Source organism: Ischnura elegans, chromosome 6, assembly GCF_921293095.1.
Source record: "Ischnura elegans chromosome 6, ioIscEleg1.1, whole genome shotgun sequence".
NCBI classification, from domain to species: domain Eukaryota; kingdom Metazoa; phylum Arthropoda; class Insecta; order Odonata; family Coenagrionidae; genus Ischnura; species Ischnura elegans.
The window spans coordinates 70,742,972-70,761,317 of NC_060251.1; the positions used below are offsets into that span (position 1 = coordinate 70,742,972).

General features: G+C 39.0%; 1 protein-coding gene across 1 annotated transcript; it reads right to left on the minus strand.

Annotated features, from left to right (window-relative positions):
- Positions 1–9,112: 9,112 nt before the first annotated feature.
- LOC124160981 (endocuticle structural glycoprotein ABD-4-like) lies at positions 9,113–13,016 on the minus strand. Its single transcript, XM_046537118.1, has 4 exons — positions 12,912–13,016; positions 11,626–11,744; positions 10,273–10,615; positions 9,113–9,451 (listed from the first exon to the last, which is right to left on the minus strand). Exons 1-3 carry the CDS (start codon positions 12,918–12,920, stop codon positions 10,327–10,329), a joined length of 417 nt encoding a protein of 138 aa, XP_046393074.1. The 5' UTR covers positions 12,921–13,016; the 3' UTR covers positions 9,113–9,451; positions 10,273–10,326.
- Positions 13,017–18,346: the final 5,330 nt, after the last annotated feature.

The following is an 18,346-nucleotide window of genomic DNA, read 5'->3' on the forward strand; positions in this document are numbered from 1 at the left end:
AAGCGTTTATTAAAGTCCTTTATTGTTCGGGGGAAAAACGAATTCTTATATCTATCCGTTCGGCTAAAAATCTCTCTTAATTTATCGCTTCTGTCGGACCTGGAAATATAGTGTGGCTCTAAGATTATGTTCTCTGTGTCGCTCTTAAATATATCCATTCCTAATTGTTCAAGCAATCTAAGCCTAGCGCGCAGCCTCCGAGTCTCCAACGGCTCCCAGCCTAATTCGCTTAACATCTGGGTAACACTGTCTGTACGCCCGTAGCGGTTTTTGACGAAACGCGCAGCCTTCCTTTGTATCTTATTCAGCTCGCGGATTAAGTCTTTCTGCACTGGATCCCATACACTCGCTGCATATTCAAGGTGCGGTCGGACGAGAGCGAAATAGCACCTTTCTTTTACTTTCTCATCCGAAAATCTTCCCACAATACGCTTGACGAATCCTAATTTCTTCAGGGCTATACCGCAAATATTCTTTATATGAGTTCCCCACGTGAGGTTCGAGGTTATCGTAACTCCCAGGTACTTCACTTCGTCTGTTGCCTTTATGTTAATGCCATCCACTGCATAAACATTGTTAGTGTTGGACGAATTCCGCAAAAAATGTACCGCCATGCATTTGCTCAGATTAAGTTCGAGTCCCCACTCTTGACTCCACAAATGAACGTTGTTTAAGTCCGATGATAGATTTCCATAGTCAGAGTGATCACTAATTTCGCGATAGATGACAGCGTCGTCAGCAAATAAACGTATTTTACTGCTAATGCGGGAGCACAGATCGTTAATGTATATAATGAAGGAAGGATGGAGAGAAACCCGGCGTTTTCATTATCCTGCTCTTAACGAAAAGCGCCGGCTTATCGTCCCATCCGACGGACGGAGTGTTGCGCTTGAAATTCCCTCCTTACAGCATTCAATCAGATATCGGGCAGTCTCTGAATATTCTCTGCCACCGTTGGGATTTGAACCCGTGCACACAGGGTGGGAAGCCATCGCACTATCCACCACACCAACCCGATCCCCCGCCGAGGTTGGATAGGGCGTATTGATCGTATAAAAATTTGAACGAAAATCATGGAATTTGTTATATTACCTTTTTTGAATATGTATAAATAAGTATTAGTAAAGTTAATCTAGTATTTGTTGAAAAAGGCTTACATAAAGCATTTTGTGAATTACTAAGGCGTGACATAGCTCACAAGTCTGACTTCGCTGTTCGATTCATAATAGGGCTTGTTATCATTAAATATATCTATTAATCCTATTTTCATCCTCTCCCTCCCCCGATTTCCTAACATTCTTTCCTCTAACGCTGTTTCTAGAATCCCTATCATCTCAGTACTCGCTCCATCCATTGTATTGACGAAATCTGCAGTTTTATTCCAAAATTAAATTTCATTGAAACGTCTATCGTATGAGAGTAAAAGTTCAGTATTATTCAGAGTCCTCAGTATTTGTTCTCCTCCTTCCTCCTTCCACACCTACGCTATGGAAAATGCCGCTACACAGATTGCAGACTCGTTACAAGCTCTTTCTAAACGGTCATATGTAACAATCATCTCGTTATCTTTTGTGTTCGTGAATATTCCTATGTCTCTCCATGATATTTGCACTGCAGTTACAGTTTTTCGGTAACATACCTGGTAACTGTCCAAGAGTTGGACTGCTCTTTCTCCTCCAGTCTGCAATCACCTACGTTTATCTGGAACTTCTAGCATTTCTCCGTTTCTAGCTACCAATTTCTTGGCTCAACTAATGAACGTAGTTTAAATCCAATCATAGGATTTCAAAGTCAGAGTGATCTCTACTTTCTTGATTTCAGTATTTGATATTCAGTGAAGGAATTGCTGAAGACCTGAGAGCCTTGTGGTGGCATTGATGATAATATATTATACCTGTGTTAGGCTTGGTATTTCTAAGTGGATTTTAATATCGTTCCCATTTCTTGTACAGTACTTACGTATGAGTTTTTTAACCCTGAATATGCATTTATATTTGTGTTTCAATAAATAATAAATGGATAGTAATGTGAGTCAGAGGAGCGATATATTTGGATTTTTGAAGTACTGAAATTAGATGAGGATGTTGGAAAGCTCATTCCACGTTTCATATTCATTGCCCGCGATCCTTACCAACATCACGTAACTTCCGTCATCCAATGGAAAAAATAGCCCCGATTCTACCTAATTGTGAGTGAGAGTTTTTCTCGTAGTTTTTCTCGCAGAAAATTGATGAACAATCGTAGTTTACGTAAATTATATCCCATAGATCAAATTTAAGAAAAATTCTAATGAGGTGTGCCACATGAATGTTTTTGAAGAGTAGGGTCGGAAAAAAATATTGAGTAACTTTATGTATCATGAGAAAGCGGTAATGGAAATGGTCTGCTGAATTTGTTTTCAGGGAAAGGGTCATCTGCTACAGTGCGTGGCTCGTGCACAATAATACTCATTTGAATACAATGCGATGGGTTCATTGAAAATGAATGATTTTTATCATTGCCAATGAAGAGAGATGGAGTGAATTGGGGGCGATGTTGCTAAATTAGCATCAAGAGTAAACCAATTCTGTGCTCCGTGGATCCGGATGAAAAGTCGGTTACATTTCGCTTCAATCAAGTATTTCGGGGAGAATATTGAGTGTGGTAAAACTTGAAAAATCCCTTTCTGAGAAAACAGAAGATCTACATCTACACAATACCTCGCAAGCCGCCTAAAACGGCGTGTGGCAGGGGGTTAGGACGTCAGCCGTCTACATATAAAAAGCAAATGCTCAAACGAAATTACGACTTGCATTTATTTAAGTCCTTAATGGTTCGGGGAAAAACGAATTGCCATATTCGACATATTGCCATATTGCTGTTCGACAAATATTTCTCTTTATGTTTTGCTTCTGTCGGACCTAGAAATACAGTGGGGTTCGTATATGGTGTACTCCGTGTCTCTCTTAAAGATATCTGTTCGCAATTGTTCAAGTACCTAATCTAAGCAAAGCGCGCAGCCACCGAGTCTCCAGTGGCTCCCAGCCTAATTCATCTGGGTAACGCTGTCTGTACGTCAGTAGTAGTTTATACGAATAGCGCTTCTTTCCTTTATCTTTTATTCAGTTCTCAGATTAAATCGGTATCGTTACAGATTAACGAGGTATCGTTACTTCCTTTGTTTGTTACCTTAATGTTAATACCATCCACAGCATAAAAATGGTTAGATTTGGACGAACACTGCAAAAAATATAAAGCGGTACATTTGCTCCGATTAAGTTCGATTCCACACTCTTAACTCCACTAACGAACGTAATTTAAATCCGATCATAGAATTTCAAAGCCAGAGTTATTTCTACTTTCACGACTTCAGCATACGATATTCAGTGAAGGAATAGCTGGATCCTTTAGAGCCTTCTGGTGGAATTGATGATATTAAATGCCACTGTGTTAGGCTTGATATTTCTCAGAGGAGTTTAATATCATTCCAATTCCTTATACAGTACGTACGTATGAGTTATTTAACCCTTAGATATGGAACTGTATTAGAGGGCGAATAAATAAAAAGGGTAGTAAGTTGAGTCAGAGAAGCGATATAATTGGATGTTTGAAGAACTGAAATTAGATGAAGTTGACAAGCTCATTCCACATGGCACATGAATTATTATCAGTTAACGTTTCATAGCTATTGATGCTAATTTAAAAACCAATTGGTGCATACTTTAATCTCAGCCTCACAATTTCTAAACGGATTTCAGGATAGCGTAAAAATCAATTCGCTCTCAGTACCAATGAAGGCAGCTTTGTTTATTTGAGGCCAAAATATTAGTTTATTTTATCCCCTATCTACACTATTACCTCTGTGATATTTTTTGATGCCATAGATTGCTAACAATGATATCTAACGTGCTAAGAGGTTTGTCTCTGATTAAATCTGTTGACAGCTCGTCACCAAAATTTTGGCTAAATTTTTCATATAATAGTTTTATTAGACACCGCCCGAATGTCACCTTTTTTTGCTCTTTGAATAGTTATTATTTACATGTTTTCACCTGCATATTTGGTAATATTTTTTGTAAGAATCAATGAATCTTTGTAAGAATCAATTTTGTAACACATATAAGTTGAGGTTGGTGAATTTTGTTGTAAAAAGATAATTCGCTTGCGCTTGAAAATGCGGGAATCCAATTTGCTGTAATTAATTAAAAAATATCGATCAATTATAATCAAATTCTGTTGTAAGAGTATTTGTCTACAGGCCATAGCTAACTTTACCTAGCTAAGGACTTAATTAAAACTGAATTTATCGGAACATTTGGGTGAGCGTTTCGATAATGTAGTGTGGGGGTGTGAAATCTAAAGGTCTCCATAAATATATTGAGATACAATTTAGCACTGATCATTTTTATTTTAAAATTAAATGTGTATTACTTTCACATCCATAAGATTGATGTCTGCGTGCCCAGCTATTGGTTCTTTGCATCGTGACGTTAACTCGCACATAAACGTTTTACACATAGCCTGCAAAGTAAAAATAATGCACCTACGATGAAATGATCTTCAAAAGTGTGACAATAGGTGGCATCTTCTTCCAGTCTCTATGAATGGCAATCATCTACCTTCCTCTCAGCACCTGTTTGACCGTGGTTAGGAAAACCTTTCCCGTAGTAGAAATACTCGTAGAAGAACGCCATAGAGCAATAGAGTACTCTATTCCGGTCTTCCCGAGTCTAGTTTCTATTAATGAAGTACTTTCTTCCATCGTGGAGATTTTTTAGAAGCAAATGATAATTTACTGTAAGAATATTTAATGAAACAGTCATAATTAACCGAAACGATGAGAATCAATAATCGCTTTTTACCCACCAGCAATAATCACTTAGTAAATGCAATAAAGACAACAAATCATAGCCAAATGTCAAAGAGCTAACACCGTATTGTGTATGCAAGCTAATGTTACACAAACACGGAACGTCGGGTGCTATTTTAATTTTGCAGATTTTTATAAGTATTTAATTAACTTTTCGTAGATAATGGATGCATGATTTGTCACTTAGTATTTTCAAGTTTCCAAGTAGGCTTCCGCGGAGATTATGATGAATTCTGCTGGTTTTTCCGGGTATTCTTCCGCGTTTATCCAATTGTAGGACGATATTTCGCCAACGTTCCAGTTGGCTTGCTCAGGTCCACTGAAGTGTTGATGCAGAAATTTGTTCATCTTATATACACCCCGTTTGCCGCCTTTTTTCTCGAGGTGTGCCCTGATTGGTCAGGATCTTTGAAGACCCTTTTCCACGTGCTGGCGAGATTGTAGCCGTCTTCACGGTTGACACGGTTAAAAAATAGACATTTCACCCAGTCAGCGGTGGCGGAACACCAATGGAGTGGACCGACACACAATATTGATTTTGACAACGCCTCTCTTCTGAACAAAGAAGGCCGCTACTACCCGAGAATAATCAGGGAGGCAATTGAAATCGCCAAGACGACAAAGAACTTCAACCGTGAAGACGGCTACAATCTCGCCAGCGCGTGGAAAAGGGTCTTCAAAGATCCTGACCAATCAAGGCACACCTCGAGAAAAAAGGCGGCAAACGGGGTGTATATAAGATGAACAAATTTCTGCATCAACACTTCAGTAGACCTGAGGAAGCCAACTGGAACGTTGGCGAAATATCGTCCTACAAATGGATAAACGCGGAAGAATACCCGGAAAAACCAGCAGAATTCACTTAGTATTTTAGTCTGGTATACATTTATTTGAAGCAGTTTCCAAAAAGTTTTAAAATATTCTATTAGAATGCATATTTCAGAAAAGAGTAATTACCTGTCCAGACACATTATAATTCATGTTAAATATCATGAATTTGTAGTATGTACCATCATTCCTTTAATACGATTTTTCGTGAATATTTCGAAATAGAGTGAGGAAGAGTTCCTTGACGTGGTAGTATTATTTAAAAAAAAAATTTACATATAGCCAGCGGCGCTGTGCGGCGCCAACGGCGTCGTAGCATAGTAATAATGTTTTTTTTACTATAAACGGGTGATTGATTGAAAATCATTGTTTCCGGTTACAGCTAGCGCAGTTTTGAAGGAATAGACGTCAATTCCCTTTGTTTAAATTAGCCTTGTTCGTTTAAACTTCCATACATAGAATTAACGCCTCCGAAGCTTCACTGGCTGCAGCACTTCTATCCACACAATCGAGCGATCCGGGTTGGAATCCCGGTCAAGGCGAATGATTTTTCCTCTGTGGTATTACTTGCATTTGTGTATTGCAGGTGAATACGTGAAGTTATTACCGTGCCTATTCCTTACACACTAGAATCACTTCTCCCACTACAACCAACCTGCTCCATATACATCATGAACTCACTTTAGGAATTAGCTCAATTGACATAACGCTTATAGCCCAAGCGAATTCGTTATTCATGACATAAACGCATTTCTCTGCTTCTGGAATTATAAAATAAAGTTGAATAGACAGTATATGAGAACATTAGCGTGGAAATTCTACGGATCAGAGACATGGAACACTGAAATAGTTGATTAGAAATGACACAATATTTTCAAGATCTTGGACTGACTTCCGGTGCTCAAAATCAAATGGTCGGATAGGATGAGGAACACGAAATTTTTTCGGAGACTAGGAGAAGTGAGAGAGCGATATCATTTACTTAGAGGTTTAGTCAAAAGCTTCAGAAAATATAAAGGGAGCACCTACGTTTTCACACCTGTCTAATCCAATCAAATCTCTGAAATGAAGTAAAGTTTACTTAAAAAATGCAAACACATCGCAGATCACGTAGCTGGATAGATTTGCTATATATATCTATAGACAGAGTAACGTTATGGCGACAAAGAGAGAGTGAATAATGGACTTCCGGTGAAAATTTGACAAATTTAAAGTTGCAAAGGTGGAATAGTACCCATTAAATGAACAAGTTACGGCCTGCCATACGTCTCACTGTTTTTCATAGCCAACTCTTCTTGCGGGAAGGGCAACCGCACCCACCGAACTAAATTCCTGGCTACGCCAGTACGTACTCCAGTACACAACTTTATGTATTACTCCCCACCGTTTCACTATCGTATTTGTTTACGAAATTGTAACGCCAAGAGATTAATGTTTAATTTTATAATTTCGCTCTATCAAACAATTAAGGGTACGTCATAAGGGTATTTTTATTAAGGGTATCAAGTCATTGTATGTATGATAATCAGTATCGTGCATTCTATACCTCCCAGGTCACCTAGAATTAGTTGCGCCTACAATCCACCTAGCTGCGTGCCTGCTTTCGATCATTCACCGGTAAAGCACCAAGTCAAATACAAGTATAGTAAAATTTCGCAAAAATTCACCTTGTTTCATACCACATTACCACATACCTTACAGCTACGTGCTTTTTTTTTTTTTTTTTTTTTTTTTTTTTTTTTTTTTTTTTTTAGCAATCTCCTACATGAAATTTGGGTATGTGGTCATCTAACTTAAATATTTAAACCATCAATTTAATGTCTCTATTCTACTTTGAGATTTAAGCTTAAGAATTTTGAATCGTGCGATTTTCCCCTCAAAATTTCCATCCTAAAGCAGTTACTTTGGATTATCGTAGATTTGTGTTTCATTTTCTTGACAGAAATATTCATGCCCTTTTTTTTTACAACCCAGGACCCAATAAAAAGGAGGCCATGCAGCATCATCGTATATTCACCTCAATCTTCGCACATTTATAGGATTGAATAAGCTGACGTCCGGCTGGAACCCGGCGTCCTTCCAAAATGACGTGCTCAAAAACAGCACCATCCTTGGACGTCAAATTACCAGCTGATACGAACGCAGGAAGAATGTGATTGTGTGAGTATTTTATGTAGGGTTATTTAAGGTCAGCTATTTTTTAAGAAGATCTTCACTGTATATCAGTTTATCTTATTACTACCAGTAGTTTTGTGGAAACAAAATCATTACGGGTTGAAAATATCATCAAATATTTAAATCGCCGTTATTTGTAATGATTTTTCAATCATGCTCTCTGATAATTTTGTGGTAAAACGTTGTCGACAGTTTTTAAGGTCCTGTACAGATACGCAAGGGTAGGTTTTTTTATTTTAGGCATCACTTTTCATAGGAGAATGTTAATTTTTTATGCTTAATTTTTATTATGGAGTGGTTTGAAGAGTGCCGAAGACAGGTGTAACCTTGGGATATTTTGTTTTTTGGGAACGTGCATATTTCACGGAAAGCTGCCAAAATTCGAAAATCATTCTTAGATTTATTAAAATATACGGTTTTTTACTCTTAATTTTCCATTTTTATTTTTTTCCAAGGAAATTTCCATAACTTTTTCCAAGGAACTTTCAAGATTCCATACAATTAAAACCACATTTATATCTCATAATAGCTGTTTATGTAATCCATTCTAGTTATTACGAATATATGTACCTATTCTGGAAATTAAATACTACAAAAAAAGACTCTCGGGTAGTTTTATGTGGAAGTAGAACATTCTGATATCATAGCCCTTTTTACTTTATGTCAGGAGAATCGTGCGCGTTGTTTAATCACATCCGACTATTTTGTGGTAGAATGAAAGGAAATAGGCCTTAATGTGAACTGAAGGGAGATATTTAATGTAAACAGGCTTGAATTACATGCAAAACACGCCTAATCCTACTTAAACCGGTAGAAAGCTTAAATAAAACATTCGTGGAATTAAATATTTGTTACCTCTTCGGTGGGGCTTCGAAGAGCTTTGCTGTGTTGCCGAGGTATCTGTTAAGGCGTCATTTTTATAATGAGGAGGTTTCTAGTCTGCAATCATTGAGTGGCAGGTAGGTTCAACTGATGATAAGTTTAGTACAACCAAAAACTTCTGAAAAGACATCAAAGTGAAAGGGCTGACCTCCGTGAATTAAACACGATCGTATCATCCTGTTTCTCATTCCTTTGAGGGATATCTACCCTCTCACCTATAGAATTAACCTTCAGGTTAATGACCGTGGGTATAGCTCCAGGCACTTTCCAAACATTATTTTGAAAGCCTTGAAGTTGAAAAATCGAGTATTCTCTTCCACGACTTTTTTTTAACCGTTTGTAGTACACTGCAGGATTTTTACGAATGAAAAGAAAGAATTTTTGGTCTCACCAAATTTTTTTATTTGCATGGTAGTTTTTCATATTTTATGTACAAAAGAGTGCAAAATGCGGGGAAATATAAGCAGAAATTATAACCTTTCTGCTGGATGTCATTTTTTTATGTTTCCATACGGTCGCAGTTAGTAAACTATGACATATGCCACACGAAGAATGCGTTGATTGAATCTGGCGTTGACTAATCAGAGCTAGCGCGAGCGTTTACCACTCTCGCAGTCCAATGAAATGCCAGGTCCAACTCTCGTGCGTTTGATTCGGCGTTCTTGGATTACGGATCATCGGTCCTCTTCTCCATGTCTGGCTCAGCCGTTATTGTCTCTGTGGAATAGGAAAAACATATTTCAACTCAGTAATGAAGAAGCTTAAGAAGACGACATAACACCATTTTGATTAAACGTGCAACTTTTAATAACCTCCTTTGAGAAGAATAAAAAGGAGTTTATTTGGTCTGAAAATATTATGACACATTCCTAGGGATTTTAAATAGTCTTACAAGCGTGAGTTTTCAAGGAACTCACAGTTTTCTAAAGCGTTTAGGACTTGATGCTGCAAAATTTTAATTTTTCTCTACTTCTCGAGAAGAATTTATGATCCATTTGAGGCAATTTGCATTAGGAAGTACTATATTAATCGATTGTTAAAAGCGCAGCTAAGTATACTAAAGTATCACACTCGGCTCCTCCTTTAGGAAAATTTTTATTTCCTTAGGATGCTCTTATTTTTTTGCTAAATATTTTTGTTAAATCATGAAATCGCGATAAGCCTCGTTGCAGGTAATGTTTCAAAAAGAGCTTCCTTGTTTTAATAATGCTGTTATAAAGCACCTACTCTTACTTATTGTGCGAAAATTACTTTCCTGAGGGGATTTTGGGGAAGTTCCAAACAAGAAAGAAGAGGGTTTGGTCAGGTTTTTCTAATTTTAGGGACGAAACGTCTATTTTTATATTCGGAAGGGTCTTACCCCAAATGATAAGAAGCCCTTCCTTCCACTCTCCTAGCTGTTGGTTCACCAAATTCCCATTACCTTACGATTAATATTAAATTGAAAACTATTTGAATAGATTTCAGCGAGATGAGGTTGACATTGGTCCTTAATTGTCCCACAATTGAGTCCCCCCATTATCCTGCGGCAGGCTTACCTTATTTGGGGGTCTTGGCGGTGGGGGTCGTGGTTCGGCGTCCTGTCGAGCGGCTTACTTGCGGTTCTTCTGGGGAGGGAGGGATGCGATGTAGTCAAGCGCCCTCTGGATGGCAGCGGGTATGGGTGGAGCGACGGGGAGGTGGTCACCCTGGGGCTGAAATCCGTTCTCGTCGGCGATGTACGTCAGCGTGATGGGGGTGCCATCAGGAGCGGTGTAAGAGTAGGATCCACGGGAGACGACGATTTGGGCTGCTCCCTCGGCGTCCTTGGTTAGGGGTGGGTTGGGGTTGGGGCGGACTTCTCCGGTCGTCTCAGATCGGATTCCGTTTGCTGTCTCATAGCTGAAGGGATTAAATTTAGGGTTGTAAAAATTATGCCAATTATGAAAATTATGCTGTTGAGCTTGTTATAAATCTAATTCAATCGCATCCACGGTGAAGTAATCATCAAGACGCAATGGAAATTTGAAATAAATGATTCCAATGCGTCCGCGAGTGTCTAATCTTATATCCTCATTTACCGTCATAGATGGAGCTTAGTGGTGTAGTAAGTATGGGATATTGGGCCATGGATTATTATGCGGTTATTTCCGTGGGATATATCCAGGAAGTATTTACGATTATCTGAAATTTGAAGTCGAGGGTTGTAAAGGAAATGAAGTTTTTCTATTTCCTTTGATTGATGAAAATACTTTTTTGATTGGCATTGTATATTCTTCTGATAATTTACGTGTTAGTTAGTTTACTTATTGGATAATATATTGGTTTAATAGTTGTAATGGCGAAATTCAAAATTGACGTTATTTAATACTTAATCTGAATCCGTATCAAGAGAAATACATTGAAGAAAATATTATGTGATAAAACCTTGTTTATATTGGACAAACTAGTTGAACACTATGAAAAGCTTGTGTTTTATTCGGAACCAAAGCTTTTAACAAATACTCCGTTTTTTTGACTCTTCAGTATGCCTTGCGATAGACTGAGTGAATTTATTTACGGCCTTGAAATTTTAACGCCAAATATAACGCTTACTTACGGCATAAAGTTGAATTTTTATTTAGATTCTGCAATTTGTATTTAAATGTTTATATCAAGAACATATCAGTGAAAGGATGCTCTGAAAGACTTGGGAACAATGCGCAGAGGCCTGTTCCGAAAGTTGCATTCCTTCCATCCAATCTCAATGTCCCACTTTCTACCGCGGCGTACTCCAAAATTGTGTTAATGAATTATGCATGGTTTAAGATCTCAGATATCGGCGTTCTCGCCGAAAATATTTCTTAATGTATATTTAATGTGCGTCTTCAACGCTGCAGTAGGTGCTAATATGGCGTGGGTTTGTTTCTTACCTGAAAACGTATGATCCATCTGGGCCTTGGTCTGAGTTTTGGCTGACGATAGCAATGGGCTCTTCAACCTTCTGTGGCCTGGCAGCAGCCAGTGCCACGAGCATAGAGATGACCAGACACTGTCAAATGAAATGAAAAATATGATTATTTTTTGCAAAATAATGCTAAACTTTTTATCCCTATCTCCAAGCGTGTCCCAAAAGGATAGAACATAAATTTTGATCATCTAATTAGAAAAGCTTTATGAAGATTCCTATAGTAATTATCATGCTATATGTATTCTATTTGAAGAGACCTGATAAGTATTTCTCCGGTGAAATACAACCTAGATTAAGTAATTTTAGGCTAGTATAGTAAAACTGGAAGTGAGGGGTAAACATGGTTATCGAAAGAAAACTTAAATGTCATCGTAATGCGTGATCCATTGAAACGTGAGCTACACAATGAGGATATGTAAAATACTGAATTTTCTCTCACCCTGAAATATACCTTAGCAAATATCTCGCGCTTTCTATTCATTGCTAGAAGTGTAGCATGAGGGACGTGGCGTATTTTGATAGCAACAGCCAAACCAAATAACCAAAAGTATGAATTGACAAAGGTATGAGAATTAATTCTAGTTTTATTAATTCACGCTATAAAGAATCTAAAAATTCGCAATTTCATACTTGTGTGAATGAATATTATGCGAAGAAAACCACAAAATTATTTTGAATGCCTCTTAAAACCCAATCATCGGTGATTGTTCGCTAAGTTTGCCTACGATAATATGGCTGTACTCAGCGAATCGATAATTACTTACTAGCACGAAGTTACATCGAATAAATGTGTTCCTTAAAAATTTAGTTGATTTTTAAATTGGCTAGTTTTCTTCTAACGCATCTTACTAACAGAAGTATAAGTTGCGATTGCAAAGGGACTTCAACGCTTGCAACCAGCATCTCGCGACCTCCCACCCCGTATAAAATTCCTCTCGCGCCACGGATTACGAAACTTTCGATTTTTCTCCACGACGACGACGGATGAGAACTATTTGCATGCGGTCAGCATGAAACGGTGAAACCTCTCCCCGCCGGATGGGCTGTCTCCCTCCGTCGATCACTGAAAAAACGTCCGTGCATTCACGTAACCCGCCCTCGTCAGACCCCGTCGGAGACGCGTCAGCGGGAAATTTCACACCTCGTGACGCGTGGCCGTCTCCGTAAAACGTGGATACTGTTAATTGCCAGAAGAGGAAAAATCCAAAAGAGCCCGCGATCACAACTCCTGGCGGCGTAGGTACTCACCGTCTTCATGATGAGTAGTGTTCCCCTTGTTCACTGAGCTGTTGTGGGTTGCTGACGAGTTCCGTCTGTGCCTTGGCTTCTCCGGGTCCCCGTATTTATATGGTCGGTCCCCCATAGCCAATCCCATCCACCCCCTAACAGTCAAAGCCTCCCCACTCCGCGTTCGCGCGGCGCCCCCGCCTCCAAGCGTCGGAGAAGTTAGCTCCTCCTGTGAGTCTTCTGCTTCTATCTTCTTGTTCTTCTCCCCACCAAAACCCCATCCCCCACAGAGTCTTTCCCGAAGGCCCATCGAAGAGTCGCCCGGCAACCGTCGGTCTATCTTCCCCCCCACTCCGAGCCTTGCACGCGTCTCCGTGCTACCCTCGGTGATGCTCACACCCCTATCATTCCTCGTCTTCCGTTTATGCTGGTTGTGTCCAACTCTAAATGCCCAGTTTCCCAGTTACCGCCGTTGGTTCGATCAGTGATATATTTCTTTGTGCTGATGGAACATGCAATTCGGCAGAATTTTTGCTCCGGTTAGATGATGCGGGGTAAATATCGGAATGAATTCTTTAGTTTATTTGTTCCTCATGATTATTCGTCTGTTTATGCTGATTGTGTCCGATCGTAAGGCCTAGTTTCTAATACGCTTGTCTTAACTTGTTAGTTCGATTAAAGTGCATTTCTTTGTTTCAACGACAGCAGTAATTCGTATTAGTTGTAATCTATGTTGGCTGATTCAATTTTAAATTCGGAGTGGAAACCTTAATGTGACTGTAGCTAGCCGTAAGATGGCGTTTGCTTCCTCGAGTTTATCAAAAACAACTTCATTTTCATAATTCAATTTTTATTATTAGTAATCTACCGTTGTTAATAGGCTAAAAGGAACATTTTTCAGCCATTCCGGATTTTTCCCCTTCCTAGAGGTAATATTCCTCTTTAATTCACTCTGAGGTCTATGATATTTAATTCGATTTATAAATCCTTTTCTCTTCCTCTAATATCTGCTCTCACCGATCAAGCTTCTATCTGATACCGTTTTCAGCATACCTTTTTGGCAAAGAATTGTCAAACCAGACCCGCTGTCTCCTGGGAATCTCCTCGTTAAATTTCCTCTTTTGCTCACCAAGTTGCCAACTTTTCTCGCTCCTCTTCCTTACCGTCATCTACACCTACTCCATTTACCTCCATACCCTTGTATTGAAATCTTAGTCTTTTCTCATCATTTTGCTGGTTTTATTTACAGAAGTGAAGTGGAGTTTATTTTGCATCACTTGCACGTTATTCGTATTACTCATCATCAAGGCCCGACGGGAAGAAATATAATAAGTGAGATATTTTGTCGAAATTATTGATATCAGAATTCGTGTTTACTGCAAGTGGCTTCTATGAATGGTAATCAAAACTCAGACAGTCAAATGTCTCACCAAGCCCTCCAATGTTTTTTTTTATTTTTGCATCAGCTAATTTCTAGTGTCTTAATACCTCCCGCCATAAGCCTATTGCGGCGGCTTGTGAGGCCTTACACACAGATATTTTCTAGCCACTGTTGAACTTACATAGTGGAGCATAATGATAGGAGGAGTGGGGATAGGCATTATGCCCACTGGGGGCAGACGGCCACGGGTCCCGCGAGTGGCGGACGCAACCGCCGCCTCAAACCGCCGCCCCCGCTCATCAATTATCTCCCGAGACGACGCCTCTATTTCCCAGAGGCCACCACCACCAGCCCCCGCGCTCATGCAAGCCCCCGGGCGCACTCTGCATATTCATGCGCAGGCTCCGTTCCTCCTACCCCAGCCTCTTCAGCCCCGCTCCTTCGGCAGTCTCCCTCGCACATGTCACCGTCGCGTCGTCTCTCCAATCTCATGCGGCGCTCAGTGGACTTACTCTGCGATCCTTCGTACTGCTCTTCGGCGTGGAACTTCATCTTATCTATCCTTCCACAGGTGTGCCGTTCCCGCGGTCGGTCACGGTCATAAATTTAGGTTTAGATGAAGTGCTGTGGTAGTTATATAGACGAATAGTTTGTTATTTAGGGAATTTAAGCAACAGATTTTGTGTTCAGTACCATCGTGAACCTTAGGAAGTGAATGACTTAGCAGTACCCGGTGTGGTGTAGAGCTCTCTATGCCATGAATATTTCATTGATGATCAACCCAAAGGTTTGTCGTTTCCTTGGCCTTTCAAGTGTATTAACGGAAATGCTGGTTGTGCAAAGTTTTACTGGTACATAATCGAGGTTTAGTAAGGCTTTGTAATCGCAGGTGACCGATAGATTTAGTGATTTGTTCCATATGAAAACGTTAGGAAGCGTATGTTTGAGAAAATCCCGGTTTGGTGTTAGGATGTCTTTGCACTGGAACTTCCTCTGATATTTTCTTCCGACGATGTGCCGTTAACGTGGCCCGAGTTACGAGTATGAACGGGAAATGGTTTCGATAACGTGTTATGGATATTCCATGGAGGTAGAGAAGTTATTTTTATAAAAAGTAAAACACTTTGTAATTCCATTTAAATAGATGTTTTTACTTTTCATTGTGTTAGTCGAGTCCATGAAGTTGGGCCCGGGACAATGAATTATATAAGGTATTTTTTAGAGCAGGTGACCAACTTATGAGGTCATTTACACCATTTGAGGTGCATTTGTGAGAAGTGAAGGAAGTGTAGTTGAGCTCAACCCTAGTGTGGCATTTTTTTTAACGAGAGGTACCAATGGCACAACGGCTTAACATCCCTAATTATCGTTGGCGCGCTGTATTTGAAATTCTTTCCACAGAAAACCGAAGCAGACATCGTGGTTCACTTTCCTTCGAGTCTCAAGCGTTCACAGCTGCTCAATGTTTTGAAGGGCATCGTGTTTCGATCTCGAAGTGAGCATCAAATTTAGTTGAGAAGGCGTCTTAAGGGTTTACTCCTAAGGTTAAGTTTATCGGCGCGAATTGAGGATTACTTGCTGTAGTGATTAAATTTGTTAAGATAGAACCGACGCGACGGTATAGTGACAATGCTCTGGATATAATGTAGAAACTCATCTTAAGTATAGATGGATTCCTATGGAGCACCAACTTTACGGAGGAAACCAATTTGTATTGACCTCCATCCGTGGATTTTTTTCTAAATTTGCCCCAAGTATCGTGATCAATTAAAGTTTCTATGCATCTTTAGGTGACGTGGCACAATGTAGCAAAATTTGATAGTTTATGCGTGTGAATGAAGACTTTATACTTAAAAGTGTAACGAAATTAAAAATAAAATGCATAGGTTTGGTTTTCCTACTCGTGTATGGGTGTTTGACCACACTATTGTAAGGGTTGAGGATTAGTGCTCTCAGTGCAATCAACTTATCCTTCAGTGTGCGGTTTATCCCGTCATTTGATTAACAGAAGTGGTTTATAGTTATAATTATTTCCACTCGGTGTATAATTTAGTGGCTAAATCAAGTCGTCCAATCACAAAAAGCATTCTCGTCTACGGTATAATTAATATATTTTCTGTTTGACTATTTTTATTGTTTATCCTTTAAAAAACTCTGGGATGTCACCATTGGGTTTTGGTGATAGTAATTACAATGCTACTATGAAACGTAACGGAATCATCGCTTACGAATGATAAATAGAATTAAAAATAAATTACCTAATAATCCACTGATACAAAGAGGACATAATTTTAATGCGACATTACGTTACACGTTGTTCTAAATACAATGAGTAAAAGCAAAATGTGCGATTATTAAATCATGCATAGCATTCAGTCTGTTTACTACAAAAATATCAGGTTAAATCCTGGATTTTCTGTTTTAAAGTGAAACTATGGGGAATGATATTTATTAGAGCAGAGTTCAATATATCAGTTTTAGGACACCAATGCCATGAGTACCGTAGGAAGTCCGGGAAGTCCTTCCCAGGAGGTAATTCCATGGGATGAATTAATTGAGTTAATGCCATGAAATGGGAAGTAACTCCATGAAATGAGTACAGTATTAAAGCTGCATAATAAAAACTAATTTTTAAACAAAAAATATTATTTAAAAATATTTTTACCTCCTCAATATAACAAGCATCAGAAGTAAACGTAGTTTTGAATGAAGCAGGTACTGGGGAGAACATTTTTCCAAACTCTCTGAAAACGGCACACAAACCCTAAATCATGCGGGATGTTTACGCATTTCCCTCAAAAAATTGACAGTAATTAGTGTCTATTATGCTGCATGATTAACGCGTTTTTTAATGATAGGGAATATTTTCTTCCCAGACTAAATTAATTTTTAAAAATCCACTGTTGTAATTGAATGAGTAATAGCTATTATAAATACCTAAAAAAAATCACGACCAGCAATTGACTGATTTGAAAATTATACTATTTTCTTAATTATATTGATTTTTTTATGGAGTTTGAATATTACACCATACATTTGAAATTATTCTTTCCAAATATTGTAGACATGACGTTCAAAATCATAGTAGCCTCACCCTCCTCTATATATCATATAAATTAGGAAAAAAACGCAAGTTTACCCGTGAAAGCTCTGCACTTAATGGTGGTAGGAAACAGCTGACAATATTTTCCCGAAAATTTTGGCCAATTAAATTTTCATTCGTTAACATATGTCGCTGCAGCATAATAAATCTTGGGCAAAGAACAAATTTCGACGACTGTGTAGATGCTACTCGTTGAAACCAGGAAATGGATCCTTTGTCCGGGTACACGCCCATGCCTTCCCATTTTGGTCACGCTTGGAATGTGACTGCATACAATCGGGCGAGAGGAAGGCACGGCGACGCAGCGGATCGAAGGGGAAGTCCGAAGCGTCGCTAACTCACATCGCTCCCTCTTCCTTTCACACTCCAAACATGTTCACGGAGCGTATCAGTATGATTCAGCCGACTCCTAGCCTAGCTGGAATGTTCCGGCCGGGATATTTTGGCATCCACTGCCACGACCCACGAGTTGGTTCTCAATCATTGATACACCACTTGTCCTAATGACTATCCCTCACTATGCTATGGGATGCGTGTTTCTTTTTTTCTGTTAATTTTATTCTTCACGTTCGTTCATTTTTCTAGTGATCCTTTCTAGTAATCCTGAATAAAAATCATAATTACCTTAAGGGGACTTTAACCTGCCAAAATGCGTACCCTTCCATAGAACAAAGACTGCAAAATTTATGACGTGAAAAATAGCTAAATCTTTTAATGTTCCGGTCGGGGTGTTTTGGCATCCACTGCTAGCTCTTCACCACTCAAGAATGTATTCTCAATCATTGATACCCTACCTGTCTAATGGCTATCCCTCACTATGCTATGGGATGCGTGTTTCTTTTTTTTCTGTTAATTTTATTCTTCACGTTCGTTCATTTTTCTAGTAACCCTTTCTAGTAATCCTAAATAAAAATCATAATTACCTTAAGGGGACTTTAACCTTCCAAAATGCGTACCCTTCCATAGTGACGA